Source organism: Saprolegnia diclina, assembly GCF_000281045.1.
Source record: "Saprolegnia diclina VS20 unplaced genomic scaffold supercont1.101, whole genome shotgun sequence".
Lineage (NCBI taxonomy): Eukaryota > Oomycota > Saprolegniomycetes > Saprolegniales > Saprolegniaceae > Saprolegnia > Saprolegnia diclina.
Window position 1 is genome coordinate 39,168 of NW_008246168.1, and position 9,291 is coordinate 48,458.

General features: G+C 58.5%; 5 protein-coding genes across 5 annotated transcripts; 1 reads left to right on the forward strand and 4 right to left on the reverse strand.

Moving 5' to 3' along the window:
- Window positions 1-172: 172 nt before the first annotated feature.
- On the reverse strand, window positions 173-1,585 carry SDRG_15740 (hypothetical protein). Its single transcript, XM_008621922.1, has 5 exons — window positions 1,569-1,585; window positions 1,293-1,514; window positions 1,061-1,248; window positions 666-1,016; window positions 173-623 (listed from the first exon to the last, which is right to left on the reverse strand). The coding sequence occupies exons 2-5, from the start codon at window positions 1,429-1,431 to the stop codon at window positions 300-302; spliced, it is 1,002 nt and encodes a 333-aa protein (XP_008620144.1). The 5' UTR covers window positions 1,432-1,514; window positions 1,569-1,585; the 3' UTR covers window positions 173-299.
- An 85-nt stretch (window positions 1,586-1,670) lies between these two features.
- Window positions 1,671-2,907, reverse strand: SDRG_15741 (hypothetical protein). Its single transcript, XM_008621923.1, has 4 exons — window positions 2,757-2,907; window positions 2,586-2,713; window positions 2,187-2,537; window positions 1,671-2,143 (listed from the first exon to the last, which is right to left on the reverse strand). Exons 1-4 carry the CDS (start codon window positions 2,896-2,898, stop codon window positions 1,790-1,792), a joined length of 975 nt encoding a protein of 324 aa, XP_008620145.1. The 5' UTR covers window positions 2,899-2,907; the 3' UTR covers window positions 1,671-1,789.
- A 321-nt stretch (window positions 2,908-3,228) lies between these two features.
- On the reverse strand, window positions 3,229-4,367 carry SDRG_15742 (hypothetical protein; the record flags this gene model as incomplete). Its single annotated transcript, XM_008621924.1, has 4 exons — window positions 3,229-3,627; window positions 3,676-4,026; window positions 4,074-4,192; window positions 4,238-4,367. 4 exons carry the CDS (start codon window positions 4,365-4,367, stop codon window positions 3,286-3,288), a joined length of 942 nt encoding a protein of 313 aa, XP_008620146.1. The 3' UTR covers window positions 3,229-3,285.
- A 799-nt stretch (window positions 4,368-5,166) lies between these two features.
- Window positions 5,167-7,388, reverse strand: SDRG_15743 (hypothetical protein). Its single transcript, XM_008621925.1, has 6 exons — window positions 6,660-7,388; window positions 6,458-6,614; window positions 6,312-6,414; window positions 5,884-6,267; window positions 5,641-5,839; window positions 5,167-5,596 (listed from the first exon to the last, which is right to left on the reverse strand). Exons 1-6 carry the CDS (start codon window positions 7,296-7,298, stop codon window positions 5,273-5,275), a joined length of 1,806 nt encoding a protein of 601 aa, XP_008620147.1. The 5' UTR covers window positions 7,299-7,388; the 3' UTR covers window positions 5,167-5,272.
- Window positions 7,389-7,852: 464 nt separating this feature from the next.
- Window positions 7,853-9,118, forward strand: SDRG_15744 (hypothetical protein). The gene is made up of 6 exons (XM_008621926.1): window positions 7,853-7,918; window positions 7,963-8,220; window positions 8,267-8,388; window positions 8,433-8,671; window positions 8,716-8,945; window positions 8,994-9,118. Exons 1-6 carry the CDS (start codon window positions 7,916-7,918, stop codon window positions 9,066-9,068), a joined length of 927 nt encoding a protein of 308 aa, XP_008620148.1. The 5' UTR covers window positions 7,853-7,915; the 3' UTR covers window positions 9,069-9,118.
- Window positions 9,119-9,291: the final 173 nt, after the last annotated feature.

A 9,291-nucleotide genomic window follows, 5' to 3' on the forward strand; every position in this document is an offset into this window, starting at 1 on the left:
CGGCCATGTGCGACGTGAACATGGCGCACGTCGTCCACGCCGAAAATATCCAGTTGCGCATCAAATCCAGACTTGACTTTGAATCCACTCGATAAATACACGTAGATCCGCAATTCGAGGGAACTAACGAGTTGTGTCGCTGGCATGCGATAGAGACGCCAAAGAATTCAAGTAGGAAGTAGGACGGATTTAGGCTATTTCATTCCTAACGATTGAAAATACCACCCGAGTGGTTTCAAGCGCAACGCTTCAAGCATATCGTAGGGGCCTTTACAGCGGCGCACCCATTTAAGTAGCTATCATAGCACCGCGATGGCCAGAGGTAGTTCCAATTGAATGCTGGTAAACCAGCCGATAGCGCACGAGACCTTGAGTACATAACTGCACGAGACAAACTCGCCACGCGTGCTCGGGTACAAGACGGTTCCGTCGTGGCCAAGCAGCTGGAGCGAGTGCGTCTGCACCACGTGCTCGCCCCGAGCGACGCCAGGAAACGATGCCGAGCAAATGGCTTTGGAGCACCTGTTGCGCGTGTCGCCTGCAGCCACATGAACGAGCCGCACGAGCTCGTAGCGCACACTGCTCACGTCTTTGGCGGAGAGGTTGCGAATTGAACATTGGCTCTACAACCGCGCTATAAAACCATTTTGAACTATCCGCAAAACCTCCAGGATGTCGCCGGGGCCATACAAGGTCTTGCTGAGTGCAATTTGCACGTGGCAAGTCCCGTAGTGAAAGCAACACAAGAACCGGATCGCTTCGTTCGCCTCGGCCACGCTCGGCGCAATGAACCCAATCGGACGCATGTAAACAAAGAGGCTCTTGGTGTCGGTCAAACCGCGTCGAAAAAGACTGTCGAGGGAGAGCGTGCCGCGGATGGTGTAGCTAATCTTGGCCTTGATACCGCCGTGGTCGTTGTTGTCAAAGGAGCCTGGCAGATCTGTCGGCAGCTCAAACTGGAACGGGTACACGTGGTCGCCCGGGAGGAGTTGCAGCGGAATGTTGTGAAAGACAAACTAGTACCATTGTTGAGAGACTCAACCAAGTACACTCTACCAACCTCTTTCTGCAGCAGTCGGCGGCTCGTTTTGTGCGTCTCCATCGTCGACGACGCATTCTTCTTCTCGATCGTCGACGTCACATTGGTCGTGTCGAGAGTCGCAGACACATTGCCCTTGTCGACAGGCGGCGAATGACACATTGCTGTCCAGCTGACCTCTTCGCTGCCTGCGACGGAGACGGCAAGCTCTAGAACATTGTGGTATGATGGCAGCAAACGTGCCGTTCAGAACCTGTGCACTGCAGCGGCTGAAGGGCCGTGACGTGGAGCGCGCCCGTCACGAGGTCACCTGGAAAGTAGTGCGACTTGTCCAGAGAAATGTACAACGAGCCTTTGTCCGTGGCGCCGAACCACAGGCCAACGCACTGCATCACCAACAAGCGGGAAGCAAATGACTTGTGGGCGTTGGACAGCTCGCCATGAAGGATGTTGGGTGATACGCACTTCCCATTGGCTAAAACCAAGTCGGTTAAAGTGTTTGATTGGCTACACCAGTGAGGTTTGCAACTCAGTTCGCGGACCCACGCCTGTCCGGACCAATTCTTCTCTCGCTCCGGCAACGTCCTCGCACAAACGTATTACTGAGTGCTTTGAAGCATGAGCCTGCGCGTCAAGACAGAATGGGACGGACTTCATTGTACACACTGCACTGTACCATATTGGCCCAACACTGCCAGCGTAATGATGGCGTTTCCTGGGAAAGCTCTTTGCTGCATTCTCTACACTGCACTAGGCGGCCACAAATGGATCGACGCGCAGTAGGAAAGGACCACCGAGCGCGATCGGAAGCTCCAGCTGGACATCGGGGCACCACGCAATGTCACATGTGACGCGAATCTCGTAGCGGCAGCCCAAGAGGCTCCCACGCGTGCTAGGGTACAGCGCTTCGCCGTGGCCAAGCAGCTGGAACGGCTGCGGCTGCGAGAGCTGCGCGCCGGCGACGACGCCCGGAAACGTCGCGCCGCAGATGGTCTTTTGCAACGTGCGGTGCTTTCCGTCGGCCATGACGTCGACGATGCGGACCAGCTCGCAGCGCATGCTGCGCACGTCTTTCGCCGACTCGTTGCGGATATCGCACAGAATCTACGTACGCTGAAGACTCCATATATCCCACAAGCATGCGTACCATGGGCACGTCACCAGGCGTGTACATGTTCTTGTCCATGGCGACGCGAAGGTAGCACGTGCCTTGGTTGAAGCAACAGAGGAACCGGACGACCTGCGTCTTCTCGGCAACGCTTGGTGCGACGTAGCCTGCGAGCTGCGCGTAGACGACAAACGTTTGGCGTCGTTTGACGTCTTTGCTGAAGAAGCCATTGACGCGGAGCCGACCCTTCATGCTGTACTGGATGCGTGCGTCGACGCCGTCGTGGCGTTGGTTGTCGTACGTGCCAGGCAACCCCGTGGGCAGTTGGTACTGGAACGGGTAGATGTATTGGCCGGGCGAAATGTGGTGTTGCGCACTGTAAAGCACAATCTATTTCATGGCGATGGCTTCGGTGGACGAGTGTATAGCGAGACGTACTGCCTGGTTCAAGAAGCAGCGGCTGCTCGAGAACGTGCGCGTGACGGACCGACGGTTGTCGCCCGAGCCTTCGTCGTGTGTCTCGGACCAGTGGACCTTTTCCTTGCCCGAAATGACGACAACGACCTCTAGCCATGCAGTTGAGGTTTCGACGGTCATCATTTGACGCACCGTTGCATTCGATGGGCTCGAGTACGTCGACTTGGAGCGAGCCAGAGACCACTTCGCCCGAGATGTAGTGGGGCTTGTCGACGACGATCGCGATCGATCCCTTCCCGCGCAAGCCCAGGAGCTCGCCCACGAACGCTGCCATCGGTCGCACGCAATTTCAAATTTTGTGTCATCCGGATAACCACTTAATGGCTCTTGATTCTCACATAAAACACACGTGCAAATCTCCTGGCACTGTGTCTCTAGTCCTATATTTTGTATGGCGTGCAAGTATATCACACTCATAAATCGTATTTTTCACGTGCTTACAATCCGCACAGTTCCTTCTCTTGAACCCATTTGACGTCCTACTGGTTCGATGACGTGGCAGCGCGATGGCGTTTAGCTCCGCCACAGGATGCTTGGTCAAGACAGGACCGTTTGAGTTGCCGACAAGCCGCACCGGTATCTGAGAGACCACACACGACGTTAGTATGCTATAAATACAAGACCATTCGTTGACAATTATGTATACGGTGGTGACAACTAACTATTCCGGCGGGGAAAAGGCGTCCGGAATCGGTGCGCCAATCGTCAGTGGCAAGCGGAGTTCCACAATCGGGCACGTCGGAATGTCAAAATCGACTTCAATGTAGTAGCTGCATGACACAAAGTTGCCGCTCGTGCTAGGGTAGAGACCGCGACCGTGGAGCGAAAAGGGCTGGGGCTGCGAGAGCACACGGCCCGCGGGAACGCCCGAGAAGAGTTCGTCGCAGAGCACGGTTTGCAGCGACCGAATCCGGCCGCGTGCAAACACTTCGACGACGCGGACCAGCTCGAACCGCATTGCGCGCATGTCTTTGGTCGATGAGTTTTTTACGTCGCACTGGACCTATCGATCGGTCAGTTGATCGTCAGCAGCAGCATCTACGGTACGTACGATGGGCACTTGGCCGAGGCCGTAGCCGCACTTGTCGAGGGCGACACGCAGCGTGCACTGACCGTGGCGCAGGCAGCAAAAAGAGCGCAAAAGCTGCACCTTTTCGGCGACACTTGGCGTCTCGCTCAGGGACGGGACTGCATACATGGTGAACGCGTGCCGGTCGGAAGCGTCTTGGGCGAGGACGCCGCGGACGCACAGCGCGCCTTCGACGCCATACTCGATGATGGCCTGGACGTCCTGGTCGTTCTCGTTGTCATAGCTGCCCGGAAGGCCGGCGGGCATGCGGTACTGGAACGGGTAGGCGTAATGGCCTGGCGCGAGCTCGCTCTCGACACTGCAGAGTACAATCTACGAGGCAATCAATCATCGACAGCAGCGTCGCAAGCCCCAAGTACCTTTTGTCGAAAGAACTCGCGACCGTCAAAGATCATCTCGGTGTGCCCCGCCGCCTCCTTCTCGGTCCACGCCTCGGTCCACGCAACGCGCTCGTTCCCGGCGACGATGACCACAATCTCTACAAGAGTGCATTAGCCACGGCGATGGGCGCTCTGTTGTGTACCGCTGCACGCGACGGGCTGCGTCACGCGCACGCTCACTGTGCCAATGAGCAGGTCCGTCGCCGCGCACGTCGGTGTCTCGAGCTGCACGTGGACGCTGGCTTTGCCCGCAAAGCCCAACGTGTGCGCCATGCTGCCAGTGGAAAAATGCGGTCGAGTCGGACCTGCACCCAATAGAACATCCGTCGACGTTCGGGTGCTGGCCACTGTCCCATCATCTCGCCACGTCCTACTGTAGCGCAGGCACCCGCGCTCGCGTCGTGAAACAGTCGCGCGCGTCCTTCAACCGCAATCAAGAGACTGGCTACTAGCTACTAGGGCCATCGAAATGGTGTATCGCGAACCCGACGTATAGCTAGCAGTACGAGGAGGCAACGTCTCGTCTTGCCGGGTCTGCGCCCCGCCGAGTGCACCCTGCCACACTGCGTTAGAGCGGGAAGGAGGATCGTCCTTGCCGTTTGATTCTCTGCAGCAAGTCTCTGTCGACCCCTGATGTGGTGGCGACTGTCAACGGCTCAGAAAAAGCCAGCATACAGACGTTGTCAACGCACTTTGCAGTTTGCGCGAAAGAGATTGCACTTTCCAGTCTGCAGGCTGCACCATGAAACGGCCCAAGCAGGGCGACTGTCCGCTTGACACCGCCCATGAAGGACCATCGCACGGCACGGGCGCACACACGACGTCGACGCAAGCGACGACCCAATGTGAAGCCATGCAGGAAGGGGCGGCGCCTCAAACCAACGGTGTCGACACCGCACATACTGTACAACCAAGTGCAACACGCACTGAACCGCTTCCGAACGTGTTGACGTTGGCTGTCGTTGCTTTCGGGTCCCGCAATCACGGGACAGCTGTTGGTCGGATGATGCTGTCGCCAGGAATCGAAGCAGGTACTTTGAACGTATCTCGACTCGGCAATGAGTCTAGCTTGACCAGAACCCACGTCGACAAGTGCCGTCGCCGAAATGAACTGCGCAAGATTACTACATTGCTCTTCGTTCGGTACATTGCTAGCAATCGAGAATGCAGCGCAGCCTTCAAGCGGCTGCTTTGGACAAGGTCGCTGCAACTTGCGTCCACGGTACGTCCCACGTGTGTTCTGCGACCGCATCGTCCACGAGGAGCTTGACGCGGAGCGCGACCAAACGCGCGTCTGCGTCAAAGAGGCCCGTCCACTCGACACAGCCATCCTCGCTCACGCTAACCAGAGGCAGCTCAGTCTGTCCGGCAGCGAGCTCAAGGCGCCATTTGCGCAGCGTCCGCGTCGTCACCGAGTGCGTCGTCGTGTGCCCGGTCGCCGAGACCATTTTCCAGAGCACGCGGGGCGAGCTTATCTCGTCGTCTTTGGTGGGCCGTTGGATCTAGTATCAATTTATCAATTTGATACAAGAGATCACGATCGTACCCGCACAAAGCGGCGCTCAAACCCTTCGTCGATAGTATCAATGTGCGCGAAAAAGAAGTCGTTAGACACGTGTTTGGTCGGCAGCGGCGCCAGCGGCGGGTTCAAATACGACGTCTCGAGCGTGCAGGTCTCGCCAAACGCGCTCTCGACCGTCCAGCGCAGGCGCGCCGGCGTCGTCATGCGGCGCGTCAAGAAGGACCTATATGCGCATGAATATCCCAACTCTACGACGGAGCACTCTACTGGTTGCGCCACTGGCCGCTTTTGGTCGGAGCCGGGAAGAGGGCTGAGGCCTTGCACCGAAGCACGTCGCCGCGCAGCACCTTGAGCAAGAGTGCGTCATGGTTGTCCCACGTCACGTTGGTCGCGGTCGTCCAGGACACGCCGTCGTCGACACTCAGCTGGCATGCGGCGTCGACGAGCGTGAGGCTGCCGTCCGAGGTCGCGGCCAGTGGCGCCGTCTTGGCGGTCGCGAGCAAGAGCCGCTCAGCCTCGTCGACGCTGATCGTTCGGTCATGGACCATCTCGAGAATGTGCTTGCGCTCGGCCGAAAGCGCCGACGTTGTGGCGATGACGTCGTGCTCTTGAAGACTCACGACAAGAAACTCAGCTTCAAAGAGGTCCGCCCTAGTCATTGCCGTGAGTCTGCAATCGCTTCCTGGCGTATATACTTGGAGTGGTAGCGCGCATCGTTGGCAACGAGGGGCTTGGAGAGCTTGAGTCGCAGCGGCAGCGTCCCCGACGACGCACACACGGGTAGCGCCGGACGGGTCTCTAATCAAAAGGGGTCACGTCAACGCCACCCATGCTGTCGTACGCTCGAAGAAGGCTTCTGGGATCGCTTCAAACGCGAGGCGGGGTGGGCACGCACGCGTGGACGGCGCACGGGGTGCCACGTCATCAAGGTTCGTGGCGTCGTCCGCGACAATCGTGACATTTTCGACAGCCAGTGTCTCAACGCCAAAGGCCACTTGCTACATTCCATGCATAGGACTCAAAAGCCAAGGCGACGAACGTACCGAGACATTCGGGGTGCTGCTCGTGGGCGCCTTGACGCGCACTTGGAGCGTCCGCGTCGCAGTCGCCGTGTCCCACGCCATCCACGCGGCTTCGACGCGCCACGTTTGGCCCAAGCGGATGACCGTCTTGTTCCAGGCATCGTTGAGGCGCGTTGTCGTCTCCGAGACGGTCCATGTCGGCGGCGGCGTCGCCGCCAAGAGCTCGGACGTCGACAGTGTCTGGAGCGCGACCGTGATACCGCCTTGCGTTGCCCACACGGCGAGGGTCTCGCCGTCGCGGAGGCGTCCGACGTGGCCCGAGACGCGGCACGCAATGTCGCTGCCGTCCGCGGCGACCGTGTAGTCGTCCTGCTCGAGACGCAGCCATTCGTCGCGGTCGCGCAGCATTGCGCGAAAGTGTCCGATGCGGTTGAGGTACGGGAACGTGTCGTGGTGCTCATGGGCGTGCAGGGCCTTGGCGCAGCCGCTTGCTGGGAACGGGTCGTACGAAGAGAGTTTGGTACCGCAGCACGAGAGGACGCAGTCCCACGACCCATAGATGTAGTCGCTCACGGGGTGGTAGCTGCAAGCGCCTTGGACATTTGAGTCGGCGTCGTAGTCGACCCCGCACTGCACACAGCGGTGGATCTCGCCCACCATGCAGCAAATTCAGCACTGGCGTTAACCGGCTCGGCCGTCATCCGTAGGATCGCGCGTCGAAAAGAACGTTGCCGGCCATGATCGACGACGCTTGCGAGGACGATGGCGAGCCATAGGAGTAAGGTACCACCCACCGCTACAACGTACTTTGAGCGGACACGGCAAGGCGCGCCGCCGTGGAGCCGACCTTTGGGGCGCCGCAACGACTCGCTCAAGCTCAACCACGCCGCTGTCGGTGCTAGCGTCGATGTATGTGCAAGCTGAAGTGCAAGCGACGGCAAGCAGCCTTCGCAGTTAGTTCTGTACAGTATTGTCGCTGGCCTGCCCGCTGCTGTGCGAGCAGCCCTTGGAGCCATGAGCCTCCTGTCCGCGAGGGCTATATGGGCTTCGTATCACTTGCAAGTGCCAGGAAGTCTCTTGTCTGCTGACGTGGCGTCGTTGGCGGCTTGTGGGCTCGTGCGGACTTGAAATCGGCGGGAACGTTGCGGTGTCATTTAATTCTGATGTTTTATGTTGACTCTCTATATGTAGCGAAAGGGATTAAAATCCAAATCATTCGTTCTTGCGGGTTGCCGTTGCCCGCGGAAACCGATACCATTTTCATCTTTGGTCGCGCCATGGTACACGAGGAGCGCTGGCAACGAGGGCTCATGGCACGTGCTAGGTGAACAACGGGAAGCGGAAGCGCATCGTACGCCGTTCATCGATGGACTCGGACGACGAGTTCTCTGGCGACGACGTGCCCACGCAGCGCCAGCGGATGTCGCAGCCGGCGCCGCTCATGTCAGACGACGACGAGGGCGCGCTCGACTTTACGCAGCCGTCGCTGCCTGAGCCGCTGTCGCAAGCGCCGACTGTGGTGAACGAGCCGCAAGAGGAAGGCAAGGGCGTCCCGGCGCGCATTGGCCAGCTCTCCAAGAAGGTACGAGCACCCGCAAGCGCCGCCAAGGCTGCAATCGCGCTCGTAGACGATCAACGACTTGACGGCGCGCGTCGTGCGCTTCCTCCTCTACAAGGCCCAAGCCAACCTTCCAGTGCGGTTCGCGGACATTGGCAAGGAAGCGCTACCGAACGAGTCCAAGGTCAGCCGGTACGGGTGCAACGTCTTGAATCCGTGGGCATGGCTTGCTCTAGGTACTTTCTCAAGCTGGCGTCGGCCGAATTGGAAAAGGTCTTTGGCTACAAGGTCGTCGCCGTCGACGAGATCCTTCCGAATGGCAGCGGGAAGAAGGACATTTACCTCATCGTCAATGCGATCCAAGACCAAGCCCACTTGCTGCACGTCAACAAGGCGTATGGCAAGGTCACGCGCGGCCTGCTCATGACAATCCTCGCCTTCATTTGGTGCGCGCCGAGCCGCCGCCTCGTCGAAGGTGTGTCGCGCTTGGTTCAAGCTGCATGCAAAGATCTTGTGTAGAGGACCTCTGGAAGCAGCTCTTGCTCGTCGACAGCTCGGTCACCAACACGCCTGGTCGTCACCCGCAGCTCGGCGACGTCCAGCAGCACATCAAGACGTTCGAAGCTCAGATGTACCTCGCGTCCGACACGGAGATTGACGGCGACGGGAAGCGCATCAAGTTCTTCACATACGGCGCCCGCGCGTTCGCCGAGGTGGGCAAAGTTCAGATCCTCACCTTTATGTGCAAGGTAACATGTCGTCCTACGCCATGCAGGACAAGCTCAACGTGTCTCTAGCTCATTCACAACCGACCGCCGAGTGCAGAAATGCTCAACGAACTCGCCATCGAAATGCGCAACGAGCGCGAGTGATTCATATATTCGTAGAAGTATACAACAATAGTCACTCACCCAAATCCGTCTACGAGGGATCCATCGCTACGGCAGATAGTGTAGCGAGCGCCAATGGTCAGCCGCCCCACGCCTCACACCGGAATGCTCCAGAGCTGCAATCAATCCACTCAGCGGACTGCTCTTCTCCTCGGTACAAATGGAAGCAGCGGTCAATGAGTTCATGAAGCTAGCGAGAGAGATA

Coding starts and splice junctions, on each gene's coding strand:
- SDRG_15740 (XM_008621922.1), bottom strand. CDS start 1,431: ATGCAGTGCGTTGGCCTGTGGTTCGGCGCCACGGACAAAGGCTCGTTG. Junction 1,017..1,060: donor GCCGACTGCTGCAGAAAGAG/GTTGGTAGAGTG, acceptor CAATGGTACTAG/TTTGTCTTTCACAACATTCC. Junction 624..665: donor GCCCCGGCGACATCCTGGAG/GTTTTGCGGATA, acceptor GCGCGGTTGTAG/AGCCAATGTTCAATTCGCAA.
- SDRG_15741 (XM_008621923.1), bottom strand. CDS start 2,898: ATGGCAGCGTTCGTGGGCGAGCTCCTGGGCTTGCGCGGGAAGGGATCG. Junction 2,714..2,756: donor CGAGCCCATCGAATGCAACG/GTGCGTCAAATG, acceptor CTGCATGGCTAG/AGGTCGTTGTCGTCATTTCG. Junction 2,538..2,585: donor GCTGCTTCTTGAACCAGGCA/GTACGTCTCGCT, acceptor GCCATGAAATAG/ATTGTGCTTTACAGTGCGCA.
- SDRG_15744 (XM_008621926.1), top strand. Junction 8,672..8,715: donor GAGCCGCCGCCTCGTCGAAG/GTGTGTCGCGCT, acceptor GATCTTGTGTAG/AGGACCTCTGGAAGCAGCTC. Junction 8,946..8,993: donor TCCTCACCTTTATGTGCAAG/GTAACATGTCGT, acceptor ACGTGTCTCTAG/CTCATTCACAACCGACCGCC.
- SDRG_15743 (XM_008621925.1), bottom strand. CDS start 7,298: ATGGTGGGCGAGATCCACCGCTGTGTGCAGTGCGGGGTCGACTACGAC. Junction 6,415..6,457: donor CCCAGAAGCCTTCTTCGAGC/GTACGACAGCAT, acceptor CCTTTTGATTAG/AGACCCGTCCGGCGCTACCC. Junction 5,597..5,640: donor TTGAGCGCCGCTTTGTGCGG/GTACGATCGTGA, acceptor AATTGATACTAG/ATCCAACGGCCCACCAAAGA.